Below are 16,260 nucleotides of genomic sequence, written 5' to 3'. Positions count from 1 at the left end.
ATTTCTATCTAGGGATGGGCATTTTTGTTAATTTTTCATTTCGATCATCGATAGGTCTCAAAAACAAGTAATCGATTAACCATGGGCGGGGCTTGTGTGGGGGCGGGGCCTCTCCGTCATGGAGATATGAAACTATTTTAAGACTGTTACGAAAATCTATGCTGACAAAACATGAGATGCCTATGCAACTATGAACATATGACTGTAAAAAAAATAACTGCTAGATTATGATGCATAAATATCTTTTAGAAAGAAACTAAATAACTTATCATATAATCCAGTCAATGATATCGGGCATTGTATTTGAGGTGAAACTGAATACAACACCCTGCAGAGCTTTGCTAGTGGATTAATAAACTCAGTCAAACGCATCCTATATGAGATTAATCAGATATATGCCTATTACAATTTACATCTGCCCAAAAGGACGCAAATGCGCCTTGAACTTGGCTATGCTAGTGTTTTACAGGCTTGAAAACGAAACTCATTTTGAATGCGCTCTTCCCTTAACAACAATCGTGTTCTCATTATAATTCTATGTAGCCTACTACATGAAATATTGGCGCTGCACAATTTTATTTTTCATGATCAAAGTGAGTAGCCTACAGCATCACTGCGTGTTTTCGAATCCATGAGAAACAACTTTAAAACAGATCTACAGTTAAAAAATTAGTAACACTGCTGCCTTATTAATATCATCAATGATTTTGAAAAAGAAATAGCCTATCTAAAAATAATATGACAGTCTCAAATAACCCAGAGTCGATAATGTCGGGCTGTTCACATTTGGGCTGAAGAGAATGAACACCAGCCAAAATAATGGCAGCGCTTTGTATGCTGGTTATTAAACTCAAACAAATGTCGTCCTATATGAGATTAATCAGATATAGAAAACATATAATCAAGTATTAAACAAGTAATCTTACAACTTGTATCTGTGGAAAAGGACACGCATGCGCAGATGAGCAAGACCGCGCTCTGACTCTCGTTGTGGATTTCCTTAAACAGCTGATACACGGGAAACTAAAGCACAGAGAATTATATGACAATCATGTTCTCATTGTAATGCTGTGTATGTGACAGATTGGCGCCGCACATCTTGCACTGTGCTTCAGGGATCACTGCACGCTTTAGTTTCACTTTATTTCGCAGTCTGGAAGGCGTGCTGTCTAATGCTAACCAATCAGACCGTCCAAAATGCCACAATAATAGAAATATACAAATATATTTTTTAAAGTCAGGGCGATCTTCGTTACCATGATCGATCGTCGCTGTCACGTTCGAGTACTCAAGTACTCGACCACTGTTGCCCATCCCTATTTCTATCCCATATACTCTTATTATGGAATATGCAGTTTTTACTATAAATGATAAATGATTAATAATGAGCAACATCTTTTCTTTTGTCTGATGACATATTTACTGGTGCAAGGTCGGGACAACCTGTCAAATCACGAGCTTACAGCAATAGCAAACCACAACTAGGCCTGTCGTGATAGTCAATAAATTGCACGATTAAAAAAATGAGCTCGATAATTTTTCCGCCCGCAATAATTTCTGTTTGTTTTCCTCGTCTCTTTCGCTGACTGCGCGCGGCTCGTCCATTTAATGAGGTGTTTATTACTCGACGTGCAGACCAGGTGCTGGTGTGATGAGACGTCATGCTCGGCCAGATTCGCCTGAACTCGTGCTTCTTCGGTTGCGGAGCCTCACACAAAGTTTCAAAATGGGGAAGCGAAATGGGGTCGATGTCATTTATGCCACGCACAACCTCACGCTTGAGCGGACGCGTCGAGTATAAACAAGGCTTAAAGCTGCACTGAAGTTGGCAGTTTGATAAATGCAAGTTAATTCATTATTTCAATCTTTGTGTGCTAAAAAAGGCACATAAGTTGTTCCTGTAAAGATAGTTATACACATTCCCTTTTTTTGGCCAAATAAATGAAAAGCATGTCATCAATGTCTTCTCTCTTGCTGTATCAAAATCTCACCTAACTTTCCTCAGAGATGGTCAAGTTTGTGCATGATTACAAGATATCCCTTTTTTTTAATACTGTATCATAAATTGTTGATAATTAAGTTATATTTCATATGCTGAAGCAAATTTCTGGAGTGTTTATGATTAAAACAAAAAAACAAAAACAAGAACTGTATTGAACCAAACCGTAGGTTTTGTGAACCGTGCCACCCCTAATATTCACCTCATCTGTTGCAGTTTTCATCCATTTCATTTGTTTTTGGTTGTTTTGTTCATTTATTGTGGATATTTAAAATGTTTTCAGTTTTCAGTGTTAAATAGTCTTTAGAAATACAAGTTTCTTGATCTTTGAAAAAATGTACCTGCATTATTATGCCATTATCATTATTTTAGATGAAAATAGTCTCAGAACGACAATATTATCACTTAACGCAATAATTTCTTGGCCAATTTATCGTCCAGCATAATTTGTTATCGTGAAAGGCCTAACCACAACTATCCAATCAATTTCCCATGGACGATATCAAGCCCCACCCTTTAACACTTTTTCTTGTTCGAGAAGCTGTTTCACTCAGAAACACGTCACAAAAGGGGGGAAAAAGACTTGTTTCATGCCAACTTTAGAGCTAAGCATAACTCCAAAAAAAAGTGTTCACTATAGAAATATATGCGTTTTTTTAAACTTTTCTATGCCTGGAAACAAAATTACAAACAAAATATTCCTAGGTTGTTTCTAGGTTTTACAAACTTTAGAAGAGAATCACAAAGATAAGCACAACACTGATCCCAGAGTTCATAAAAAGAAATACTAGTTAAGAAAATGCAACTAATCCAACAATTCTTAGACATCAAATTTCCAGTAGGAGTACTGAACATACAACATTTTAATTAATATAAATATAACTATAAATGTTACCCGGAGTTCTGTGCTAACCTGTGAAAGGCCGGCTCATCATCTTCCTGCTCCTCCTCCTGCAGCTGATTGGCCTTTTCCAGGGCGAGTTCACTGAGTCTCTGCGCCAGGGCCATGCGTCTGGAACGAGACGCGTAACGGATGGCAAGCGTCACAACGCTGTGAGTCATCAGCTCAGCCAGCTCCACACACCGGAACTCTCGCTCCAGTTTACACGACAGCTGCCCGGGCACACACACAGACAACAAACAGCATAAAAAATATTGAGAGATGTCTGGAAGAATCTTTCAGATAAAAACAAATCTAATCAAATGTGCAAGCCAAGCTTGAAAATATGGAATATACACGTCAAAGCAGACTTCTGATTTATGACAATACAGAATTGTTTTACAGAAATCAGACAGTGCAATTCAATCCAGGCATATGCGATTGAATTTAACCAGGCTTTAACTTCCTGTTCTGGACACATGAATGACTTACAGCGAACATCTTCATTAGCAGTTCCTGCTGCTCTTTCTCAGCTTGAGACTGAGCCTCGCTGTCAATTTCATAACCACTGGATGACAGAAAGCCAAAGTGGTTATGAAAGAGCATGGACCGCCAGTACTGCTCCTAGAAAATAAACATATAAATACACAATTAAAAAAACATACATTGTATATTTCAGGATCAAGTGTCGTCTGACGACAATGCACCAGCAAATTGCCACAACTGGCCTTCAGCCCAGGTCAGAAACACTGAAATAGAATAAAACTAAAAGCACAACAAAATGAAACAATGCATGTTTTTTAAAAGCTGAACTATTTAACAACAAAAGATAGATGCTGCCATGCTGGTGCAAAAAACAGCAAGAAACACTGCAAAAAGACATAATTCTGACCATCTCTATATAGACCAACAATTTAAAATACATAAATAAACAAATAAAATCTGGTAGAGTACTCAAATAGACAAACTCATTAAAGCGCACATCCCGTCATGATACTATAGTTTAAATGATTTTGACAAGACTCCAGGCTGGATTTTAGTCCATACCTCCATTTGGCCTTTCTCTGTGGTGGTCTGGCAATAAGGCAGGTTAAAGGGCAAGACGGCCACAGCAGGACGGGGTAGAGTTGGTGGGAAACGCGAGCCTTTACATGGGATGCACCTGAAAGAAATGAGAATATCCCTCTTTTTTAGAAATTCCAGTTTATATGGACACAGTGGGTCAAAATGACGCACCTGATCTGCTGTGGATTCTCATGAACCCCAACAACCCAATAATGGTCTGATTTGCTCTTGCAGGCGTCTCTGGTGTTGCAGACAGGAGTCCATGTGTTCCCCAGAGTCCGGTTCAGCATACGTACAACACCCTCAGAATCAATACAGCACGGTGTTCCTGCAAAAAGAGTCATTACTATTCACTATTCAAATAGGTGAAGAATGAAAACTAAAGAAAAACACAGCAAAAACAATATAATTAAAATATAAAAATATTTTAACTAGGGCTGTCAATCGATTAAAATATTTAAATCGCGATTAATCGCATGATTGTGTTGAGTTAACACACGATTAATCACAATTCAATCAAACATTTTTATCAGTTGTAAATGTATCTTAAATTAAGTTTAAATTCAGTTTTTAATACTCTAATCAACATGGGTATGGACCAGGGATGGAAATTAGCACCCGCCACCAGCCAAATGCGGGTGATTTTGAGTTGTGGCGGGTAAACTCGCTTCACCTACCGGCCACCGTGGCGGGTAAATAAAAATAGCATACTGTTTCCCCTCTTTATAAACTGTGTTCAGTGCATGCGAGTGCGGCCGTATATCCGAATATGACCAGTCGTTTTTGCCGTCATTACCCAGATGTAGTGCCAGAAGACGCGAATAAGAACTCACGCTCGCGCTGAGAGAAGATCCGTCACTGTCATCCGGAAGCGCGCACCCGTCTCACAGCGCGCAAATATTGAGTTCTCTTTCAAGTCTTATGCTTAAACAGACAAACTCGCACAAAAAGTATGCCAACATGTTCATCTTGATGAGTATTCTAGCAGACATAGTCTGAATATGCTTTAAGTGAACTTTATACAGTCGTGAAAGAGCATATCCTTCTATTAGGTCTTAAAGGGGAAGTAGCCTTTACTGCTATGTTTAATGTCAAACAAAAGGACATCACTCACTGCTCTTGATTGAATAGCTTTTGTAAGTTTAGTAAGGATTAATCTTTCATGTAAACAGTTAAATATGCAGTTATTTTACATGTTATTACTTTATTCAATTTCTGTACCTTTCTGCAGGCCAGTAGACCTGTACATTATTATTTAATGTACACATGAGTGAGGTCGAGTTAAACAATTTAGTTTGAATTTTATTTTATAATTTATACTGTGGGTTGTTGAAATGTGCTAAATAAATATTTGCATAATTTGTAATTGATTTATTATTTGAAACTTTAATATTAATTAATGCAATCGCAATGCCTTGATTTTTAGTAAAGTTACACAGTCATAGCATTAGTCATAAATGCAATGGATAATTGGCATCATTTCTTTTAGTACTTCGGTTTCAGCCAATAATTTTTATTTTGGTGCATCCCTACTGACAATGTTCTGCTCGGTATGTCGTCAACACGCTTCAGATGTCGTCAAAACTAGTAGTTTCATTGTTGGTACTAAAAACCTAAAACTGGAAGCCATAAAAGACCACAAATCATCCAAATGCCACATCCAGGTAAAAAACAAACAAAAAAAACAAGAGCACACAGAGCCCTACTCATTTAATGAAATGTATATCAGTTCATGGTTTGTGTGTGTATAAGAGTGAAAGAAAAAATGTCAGTATTTCTTTGAGATTTGAGATTAAATAAACAGCTTACGTATTGTAGAACTTGTAGTATTAATTTTCACGTGCAGTTACACATTGTCAGTTATAAACAAGAAAGTGGCTGGTTAACACATTGAGTGGCTGGTAGATTTTGAAATCCACCAGCCACAGTGGCCGGTGGACAAAAAAGTTAATTTCCATCCCTGGTATGGACAAATAATACTTTATGCTGAAGCCATACTTATTACCATACCAATAATCACACCATACCTGGAGGAGGTCCATATTCCACGAGTAGGAATATAGTGAGGCCCCTTTAAGAGATTGAAATTGAAATATTGAAATGCCGACATTTTGTGCGTGCTGAACTGTGCCACAATTCTTGGGAACGCTCTTGTTGAGAAAAGTAACCTGCGTATTCCTTTTAGCCGATTGTAATGTATTTAGTTCAATAAAACACATGTAGTGTAAGTGGTGATGGTGTTAATGATTGACCTCGGATATGAGCGAGAGTGAGCTTGCAGTGCGTAGCACTCGGACTGCAGCAAACGTGCTCAGTGTAAAAACACTCTTTTCTTTCGACCTGGAGTCTAATAAAACTTAAACAGAAAATATCGTAGCTTGTAGGCAATAACTGCACTTTTGGTTTAGAATAGTAATATTAATGTTAACTCTTTTCTTTCCCTATTAATGTTTGCTGCTGCATCCTTTACATCTATGACTTATCTAAATTTCTCCAACTACTTTCTCCAAAGCTACAGTCATTACTCCAGTCAATCAGTGTCACATGCTCCTTGAGAAATCATTCAATATGATGACTCACTGCACAAGAAACATCTCCTATTTCAACATTATCCCTATCGATTGTGCTGTTTAATGATGGAAACCATGATTGTTTGATGAATATAAAAAGAACAGCATTTATTTAAAGTAGAAATCAACTTATTTAATGCATGGTTCCTGAATTCAAAGAATTTGTGGCCGTCTTTATAAAAATATGTACTGACCCCAATCTTTTGAACAGTATTGCACATAGCATGTGACAACTACCAGGAGTCACATGCTATGCTACCACATGCTACCAAGTCGAGATTACATAATTTTCTTAGCAGGTGTTTATTTTTCGCAATTTCCTTACAAAAAAAAAAAAACAGCAGGAAGAGAATACAGTAGAACTTGAGCAGGTATGCGTGTGTAACCCCTTCTCAACCAGTGACTCACCCTCTGCAGTAAAGCCCAACCATGTCAGGTACGACTTCCGTGAGAGAGGCAGTGGTTCTCCGTGGATGACCTGCCTTCTCTTCTGCCCAAGCTGGAGTAGCTGTATACCAAGGGCCTGGTCTCCATCAAACCCAGTACCTGACGGCATGCATGACAATCAAGCTCAACCAATTTGTAGACACAAAGCACAACCAATGTCAGGTTCATTTTGAAGAATCTGTTCGGATTCTCCAAATTCATTGTTAGTTTTAATGGTTAAAAGAAAGAATTTATTCCATTCGAGTCATTGCTCAAAAGCATTCGCAAATCTGGCATCTTACAAGTTATTACTTTGTTTTTCAGTAACTTAAATATTTTCTCATTTAAAACTGCTTTGCCGATCGATTCAAAAATCACAGTTTGCTTGCAGTTACACCATTAGACTTTTTTTGCCGATATAATGCCGGTCCATTGCCGGTCCAAAAAACAACCATTGGCTGATTCCGATATTTGTCTTTTGCTCACTTAGGTGACATCCATTAGTACCTCTGTGATACACTATGAGGAGCTGCTCTCCATGTCCTGCCATGCAGACCACAGCTCCAGGCAGGCTGAAGATCTCCTTCTGCACACCACCGATAGAGAACAGCCTGACTATCATAGCACTGGTGGCCACTGCCGCCCAGCCCTGACCCAAGCATAAGGCACGCACGTCTTCTCCTTTAGGAAGATCCACTATCCAGTCCTTATGAGTGTCCCAGCATGAGAAGTGCAAACACTGGATCTTACTGTTGACAGACAGAGAAATATAGTGAAAATTACACATTTGAGAAGGGAAAGAAAAGTTTTAAAAGTAAAATATTTGTGACAAAATATTTATTGATGTTACCCGTTCTTTATACCAAAATTTTTACTTTCTAATTTATCAGTTTTCATATTCTTTTTACATGTAAATATCTTTCTGTCATTATGTTTATGGAGATTCAGGGTATGATTATGTTACAACACAAATGTTGTTATTACATTTTCCGGTAACACTTTCTTACACTGTCCTTGTAACACGTTAAACCTACTAAATGTAATAAAAGTAAATTAAGCATAAAACTTTCCCTAAACCAAACACTAATCCTTACACTATAGTAAGTGCATTTTATTAATTAATATTACACAGTACTTAAATGTATAATTACTTTGTAACCCATTTTCCACAGAAGAGTTTATTCATAGTAACAAATAATACTTTAATTTGCCAGGATTTCAAAAATCCCCTTTATTTGCAATTTCACTATGACACTTGCAATGAATTATTAATTTAAAAATCTGTGCTTTTCACAGATAAGCAGTAGTTTGTAATTAATCGGCAGATGATTTACTAACAAATTTCTACTGGATTAGTAGTTCTGCAAATAAAAATGGAGGCGAAAGTGCAAATTTGCTTTAAAAACAAGGGCAAGCAATTAAGGACAAAGGGGAAACGGGACTAAAGAGCAAGGTTCACACCAGCTGCTGCTGACTAATCTACCTTACTGTAATAGCGGCCCTGTTGGGAGAAAAAAAAAAAACACACCTATAAATTCAGCTTACAATTGAAGTCAAATATGATTACAAAGATCTTGTACCTGGCAAGCTCATCAGTTCCCTCACAGGCCAGTAGCACGGCCTCCTGGGACAGATCAGCCATGGTATGGCCCAGGGTGTTGGTGAGATGCATGGCATGATGGATCGCAGTATCGTGAAACTCCACATCAATGGCATTGTCCTGATCATCATTATAGCCACGGACGATGCCCACAGAGTTCCACATCTGAGAAGGATCATAGAGAGCTTTAAAAGCTCATATTTAATCAAAACAAAAATGCTAAATCACTACTACAATTTATTTAACTGTAAATCAACAATCACTTCCAGCTGTTGTATTGTTCTAGTTTGCACATTTTTAATGTTTTTTTTCTCAAAATAATCCGTATTAATATTAAATATTTGTAATGCATATGTTAATGGTTGGGTATCGCTTGAATTTTAGCGATTTCAATTCTTATAGATTCCCAGTTTCAATTATAATATGGTAAAACTAAATTAAGTGGAACATTTAGATATACACATTTATCCTTTTTTATTTGCAAAACATTCTGTAGCTAAAAACAATGAACAAAAATCAGTAGCCTAAAGAACACTTACACTAGGAACTTTTGCGTAAGATTTTAAAAAAAAAATACCTCAGCAAAAACTAGACTAATAAAAAGTTATTAAAGACCAGTAAACAGTCAGTAATAAAATAAGAACGAATAAACAAACTAGCGATAGAACAAATACAGGGTACAGAATTTATGTTCAGTATGTAACAGTTTATGTTCACTTAAGAGATAACCGAATGTTTACGAGGATATTTTAAGTATATTTTGAGGATATAAGATAAATACATATCTTATGTATTTGTCTGTTCATATCAAGAAGACGTGAAAAAACTCCATTCAGTATTTGCACACTATAAGAGATGCATGCAGCACAGAAAACAGCTCACGAGTGCTGAATTTAGAGTTCTCTTTTGCTTTTTCTTGAGCCCGAGTGGTTTAAAATCACATTAAAACGCACACACAGGAATCAAAATGCTCATCTTATCAAATTCATGGTTCTTGGAAATTTGGAATTGGTTCTCGACAGAGCCCTAGCTGTTGTTGAATAATGATGTCATTGTGTTCAAAAGCCAAAATAATATAAAAACTCTGCAAATCAGTGATCTGCCGATTAATTGTAGATCAGGAAAAAAAAAAAATTACATAGTCACAAAACTATATCAATCAATCTCTGCTTGAGTTGAAAATAGGTATGATTTCTCCCCACCATAAAGCGATGCATGAGGTGCACTGGGGTAGATCCCGGCTGGAAAGCCCTTTGGGGTTGTGTAGGCATGGGGCCCTCATATACGGGACGGGACACTATAGGACCCACAGCAGGATGAACAGCACTGCTGGCATCCTCCTCTGGAAGTCCATCCAGTTTTACAGAGCCTGGATCTTGAGAGATCAAAACATCTGACCTTTAATTAAAGCACATTACTTGAAGTAACTTTCTACACTGTTTGCTTTGTGCTGATGTATCATACCTTGAGAATTGTCATCGTCATCCAAGAAGGACCCTCTGTTCCGCTGTCTGCCCGTCGCAGGCATGAGGTCGTCATCATCATCGTCATCATCCATGATGGGTTTCTTCACTGGAGACCGCGAGTCACTCACACCATCGTCTAACATTCGGTCATCATCCTCATCAAACAGGTCATCGTAATCATTTGCTTCTTTAGCTGCAGTGGCCTAAACCGAAGCAGGAAAAAAACATAAAACTTGTGCATTCGGATTGGTATTTATTCACGGTGGAGGGAAGAGTTTTGTGATCGGGAACGCGCTGCTCACGTGATCCATAACATGAATGTATGCTGTAAATAAAATGCCATATGCTTGGTATGATAAAAAATGCTGCTAATAAATAATAAATAACAGCCCAATTCAAATGTTTACATGCTTTTATGTGAATTTTTTTGAGCGGTGATGAAATATATTGCTCTTGTAAATACTTGCCAGCATTTTAAAGAAATACAAGTCTAGAAATGCATTCAAATAACAGCAAAGCAACCGTATGGTGCTCTGCAGTGATCAAAAAAGATTACAATAAGTGAATTTTGAAGTGATATATTTTTGAAAGAGATGTGGATTCGGACAGCTATTATATCACCACACGACCTTGGTGTTTGTCAAAAGCAGTAGGTAACTCGGCCGGGGATTTTTACGAGGCTGGTGGGAGACGGATGGCAATAAAATAACTGACTAGCCCCTGTAACTTAAATGATGGCAATACCTTCCGACCCCACGAGGAACAATTACCATCCGAATAGGGCTTCAGCCAACTCCTTCGCCACTAACGGAGCGAGCTGGAAAATCCAACTTTTCCAGAATTCACCCTGTTGGGGAGGAGGGCCAAAACATCATGGCCACCAACAAACCCCAGCAAAGATTGTTCTTGGTCCGGCTTTAACTTCTGGATATTCGGCAGTGGTGCCACAACGGAATGAATGGTTTCGTTCGCATCTTTCTCCGCCGCCATTACTGAACTACAACTCAAACTTGCGCATGACATCAACGTCATCGTTCTCAGCCACTCCCTCTGTTTGCTGATTGGACAGGTAAAAATTTGTTTGGAGAAAAACTAAGAATACACCGCAGTCCCAGGCGGAGTACTGAAGGGAAATGAAAATTGAGCGGAAGTACATAGGAAGGCGGAGTCCGGCTAATTTTAATATGCTTTAAGTGCAAATTCATCAGTCAGAACCATTGAGTATTTTCTCCTCAAAACTGCAGAGCTCCAAAGACAGTAAAAAAAAAAAAACGGGATTTGAAATTCACTGCTCTCTCCTACCATGACAAAATTGCAACCAATCCCGTTAACGTGCAGAGTGGGGCTTTGCCTATAATTACTTCTAAGGACGCTGATTTTTAGAAGGCAGCTGTCTGACTGCGAGATGCGAACAGGAACATGGTTTGTGTAAAATTAGCAACACACTATTAGCTGTTTGATACCGTGGTCAAGCCTAAGGTTAATATTTTTTAAACATAATCCTGCAGTAGATATAGCCACCTCTTAAGGTCACTTAAAGATCCTTCCACACCCATCATGACTTTACGTAGGTGATCCTATTTCTGGTGCAGTATGTTCGGGAAGAAAAAGACAAGAGCCTGAGGGTACAACTGACCTTGGTGTTCTGGACAGTCGAGGAAGAGGACGGCGACGAGGACGACACGCCTTCCAGGAGCCCGAGGCAGCCCTCTGTGTCGGTGTAAGCGATCCGGCCCCCTGAGGGATGCCACGCCATCCCACACACAGTGAACCCTTTCTCGTGTTTCTGTCTGCAATGGTACAAAATCAACAAACACCATCACCACTAGAAACATCCTTATATACAACCAATATTGTGTACAGTTATAATCAATGTATAGATCGATAAGGTCAATACAATATTTACAACGTTAGGTTTCAATAATGTAGCGGAAATTTACTTTTAATCAATGCAATACAACATTGTGTTACAGCCTTCCTTAAAAAAGTAACTAACTACGCTACTTAGTTACTTTTTATGTAAAGTAATATGTCACTTTACTTTTGCGTAACATTTTTTCTTCACCTGGCCTAGCTTGCTCCTTTGTTTTGTTTTTTAATAACAAAAAAAAGAACAGAAAAAAAGTTCTATTTTTGTAAAGGACCTTTTACACCAAAAGGGAAATGAATAAGACTCAGGCTAAAGGAAATAAAAATTCACATTTACAGTAGAGGGCTCAGCTCAAACAACCCTTTCAGCTGTGCTGCCATTCTTGATTAAGAAGCAGAAGAAAGTTCAACATTTATTTGAAAGTGATTAGTGCTGGGCAGTAAACAGGTTAATTTCACGACCAATATGAATTTTTTCCAAAACCGCCATGCTGTTCGCAAAACTGCTGAAACCGCTGCTGTATCTATGCAGTGGCCACGGAGAATGCTATGAGTGTATTTGAGAGCTGACCTCTATTAACTGCATATCCTCCTTACACTAATGGTAATAACTTTATAACACAACAATAAATAACTCACAAAACTAACTCTCTTTAATACTGCAAATACCACCAACAGTGATATGATTTCTGCAATGCAGAAAAAACGGATGAAATAACGAAATCCAGTCACAAATGGAGCTTATTCTAGAAAGTGGAGGTTCACATAATTTAGCAATTTATGGATGGATAGATCAAAAAAATGGCTGTACAGTGAATCAGATAGAGATACTAAAATCTGATTTCAGTTTGCTGTGACTGTGTGAATGAGCGCCGCAGTTTCATCTACTACTATATGTACTGAAGCGCGCGTAATACTCGCGGTGATTTAAGCATTTGATGTCTCAATAAATGAGGGCAGATGATCTGGAGTCAGTCACTTAATGAACATTTCACAGTTTTGACATTTGTGGTTTCATATACACACATGAAATCAAAGGTCTTCGCGTAAACCCGTCAACATAAGCTTGGTATTACACGGAAGAACAAATATATTGCTATTGTACATTAGAGTGTACTTTGAATAATAAAGAAATAACTAAATAATAATATGTTGTTTGTTTAAATACACCCAGACTCAAAGGTCTTCATTCCAAGCCGGACAGTTACCAAACAGTTAACTGAAACCATTGACTTCTATAGTATTTTTTTTCCTACTATAGAACTCAATGGCTCCAGTTAACTGTTTGGTTACTGACATTCTTCAAAAAAATATTCCCTTGTGTTCAGCTGAAGAAAGAAATTCATACAGATTTGAAACAACTTGATGGCGAGTAAAGGATGACAGAATTTTCATTTTAAAGTGAACTATCCCTTTAAGGTCAAAGACATTGCTTAATTAAGTGAGATTAAACGCATAAAGTCTATTTGTTTAATTTAACATATTTACTTATCTTAGATCTGCGTAATGTTCATTTCTAAATTTTACTGTTTTTTGCAAGAGAGATGAGCAAACGCAAGCTCACATTTAGTCTAGGACTACAATAACCACAATGTTTAAACAGCGCACTCAACGCTCTGCACTTACGGTTTCTCTCAACATTTAAATTTAAAACTAATGCTTCACTATTTACTTGAAAAAAGCTGATTATGTAACATCCAGTTTTCAACATCCAAAATTATTAATAATATTAAGATCAATATGACTATAACCTCTCTATACACAGTTTGGCCTCTACATCCCAAATCAACAGGTTTCCGCCAACTGTTCCCGCAGCCAGAAACTTCCCACATGGCGACCAGACCACAACATTAACAGCCTGGGGAGGAGAACAAATTGGAAAGAATTGTTCATGACAACATTAAAATGCATTGCAATATAACACACAACTTTAACTACACAGTACATTATCTCATCTAATTCAGTAAGCGAAAGGTTAATACGTAATTGTAATGCTAATAAAGGTTTCCACCACCTACAAATGACCTTTTCTAATTATATTCCTCTTATAAGTAACTGTTCCACTGTAAACTACCGGATGGTTTTCTACTGACCTGCGTTAGGAGGTCATCAGAGAGTGTGCTAACATGCGTCCATGTGATTTTGTCATACAGCTGAATGGTCAAGTCCACCGGTACAGCAAGCAGCTATAAGCACATACAACAATGAAAAAAAATATTCATCTTGAATGTCACAACTGTTGCAAGAAACTGATGATAGGAGTGGTTTAAAAGACTGACAGATTGACTGGTGTGCTCATCAAGCAGTTATATATATGAAGCCACCAAAGAGAGGAACCTGAAATGTTAAATGAATTTTGAAGTCTGAAATAAGCCTTGTTAATGTGAAATTTTGAATACCTTTCCAGAACGAGGCTGCCAAGCAAGTCTACAGAGAGACTTGGCATTGCTAACGTCGCTTGACTTCTGGAGAACTTTCCATTGTGCTACTTGAGTCTAAAAAACAAAAAAAGGATCATCAGCTTTACATCAAAATACAGAGTGGTCCAGAAGTCTGAGATCACACTGAAAATCTGGGATTTTATTCCATTTAAACTTACAACAAACAAAGGTTGACATAAAACTAAGAATTCACCATGTGAATGTGTTCTAAATTAATTTTCAAAACTGATATTCTTTTTTTTCTGAAATTCAATAGTGTTTAAATAAAGTTAACTGATTTTCCATTTAAATTGTTATAGTGAAAGTATAGTTTGTAATAGACTTACAATTAAAAAATGCAATTCAGAATCATTTTCTTTAGTGCTCTGAGACTATTGGACCCCATTGTACATGTTAATTGTCGCATGAAGAGCAGATAAAGAGCTCATACCTGTGACTCAATAGACCACACGGTGACTGATCCATCACAGCTGGAAGAAGCCTGTCAGTAAGTGACATCAGAACAACAAAATGAACAATTACGAGCCAACAGTCATTTGAAATGCATAAATACTCATCAACATGTTAAATGTCACAAACAACATATATACAGTATAGTTCACAAGCCTGGTATCAGTAAGTTTTTTTATGTTCTTGAAAGAGTCTCGTTCAGAGGCCTTTATTGGATAAGAAATACAGTAAAAACAGAATTACTATATAGAAATAAAGGGGTCATATAATGCTGTTTTATAGTTAATATGATTCTTTAGTGTCTAAATGAAAAGTTTGTAATATACTTTAAAAAAAATAATAGTATTGTAAGAAAACATTTTACTTGGTCAAAAATAGCTGTTTTCAGCAAGCCATTTCAGTGCATTTGACTTTAAATGATAATGAGCTTTGCTCACCCCGCCCCTCTGTTCTGTGGGGCGGTTTGACAACACAGATGGAGTCGTTGCCCTTGACAACAGTTGAGGGTATATTTTGGAGAAATAATAATAATAATAATAATAATTAATAATTAATAATTCATTACATTTATATAGCGCTTTTCTAGGCACTCAAAGCGCTTTACATAGAAGGGGGAATCTCCTCAACCACCACCAATGTGCAGCATCCACCTGGATGATGCGACGGCAGTCATATTGCGCCAGAACGCTCACCACACACCAGCTGATTGGTGGAGAGGAGACCGAGTGATTAAGCCAATCAGAAAGAAAGGCAACAGAAGTCTCTGAGGACACATCTGTCCAACTGTATCAATTTTAACCATTCGGACTCGGAACAAGATGACAGCCCCAATGTAGTTCGACAATTAAAGGTGTCATGAACTGGCTTTTTAAAAAAATGTATACTGTTTTCTGAGGTCAACTAATGATGTTTGTGTGGCCTTTACATTCAAAAACATCACAACCAATAAGAAATAGGCTATTTTCTACACTGGTTTTGAGGCTCTCTCCAAAACGCTGGGTTTAGGTGGGCGTGACACACTGGAGACTTGGAAGTAACCGCCTTGGCTAGGATTGGATAAGATTTGCATATTTAATGAGATTAAGCTCCCCTGTCAGTTCACGAGGGAGAGGAGAGATTGAGGGAGAAGCGGAAACCAGAATGATTCTCTCGACCACAGTGCTCTTAGACGCCTTTATCAAACAAACACGATGATTTATTTCTCATCGACCCGCGATTGATTGGACTATTATTTTTATATTACACATAGCCCGCAAGATCGGACGATATAAGTTTTCAGCTCTGAAACTTACACGACATTCTTATATTACCATGACCTTTTATATATCAAAAGCTCAAGGGAAAGTTGATTGCTCAATTCATCACTTTAAGGCTCGAACAGGACGTTTCTGAATGGTTGGTTAACATAAAGTCACTTTGTGGGTAACGTTAGTGTAGTGAGATGCGAATGCCAAGCGTTTACGATGTATACGTTAGTTCATTGACAGATTGATG

General features: G+C 37.7%; 1 protein-coding gene across 1 annotated transcript in view; it reads right to left on the bottom strand.

The window, feature by feature from the left end:
* wdhd1 (WD repeat and HMG-box DNA binding protein 1) overlaps window positions 1–16,260 on the bottom strand; it is a 31,216-nt gene that overhangs the window by 6,043 nt on the left and 8,913 nt on the right. Inside the window, exons 6-19 of the mRNA XM_067455798.1 lie at window positions 14,747–14,797; window positions 14,275–14,370; window positions 13,969–14,061; window positions 13,627–13,733; window positions 11,643–11,796; window positions 10,005–10,209; window positions 9,743–9,915; window positions 8,521–8,705; window positions 7,448–7,689; window positions 6,923–7,060; window positions 4,116–4,272; window positions 3,927–4,041; window positions 3,372–3,503; window positions 2,913–3,112 (exon numbers count right to left, since the gene is read on the bottom strand). Coding sequence (XP_067311899.1) covers window positions 2,913–3,112; window positions 3,372–3,503; window positions 3,927–4,041; window positions 4,116–4,272; window positions 6,923–7,060; window positions 7,448–7,689; window positions 8,521–8,705; window positions 9,743–9,915; window positions 10,005–10,209; window positions 11,643–11,796; window positions 13,627–13,733; window positions 13,969–14,061; window positions 14,275–14,370; window positions 14,747–14,797 — 2,048 coding nt within the window. The remainder of the gene's footprint in view (window positions 1–2,912; window positions 3,113–3,371; window positions 3,504–3,926; window positions 4,042–4,115; window positions 4,273–6,922; window positions 7,061–7,447; window positions 7,690–8,520; window positions 8,706–9,742; window positions 9,916–10,004; window positions 10,210–11,642; window positions 11,797–13,626; window positions 13,734–13,968; window positions 14,062–14,274; window positions 14,371–14,746; window positions 14,798–16,260) is intronic.

Source organism: Pseudorasbora parva, chromosome 10, assembly GCF_024679245.1.
Source record: "Pseudorasbora parva isolate DD20220531a chromosome 10, ASM2467924v1, whole genome shotgun sequence".
NCBI classification, from domain to species: domain Eukaryota; kingdom Metazoa; phylum Chordata; class Actinopteri; order Cypriniformes; family Gobionidae; genus Pseudorasbora; species Pseudorasbora parva.
This window is presented reverse-complemented; position numbering and strand designations above follow the sequence as displayed.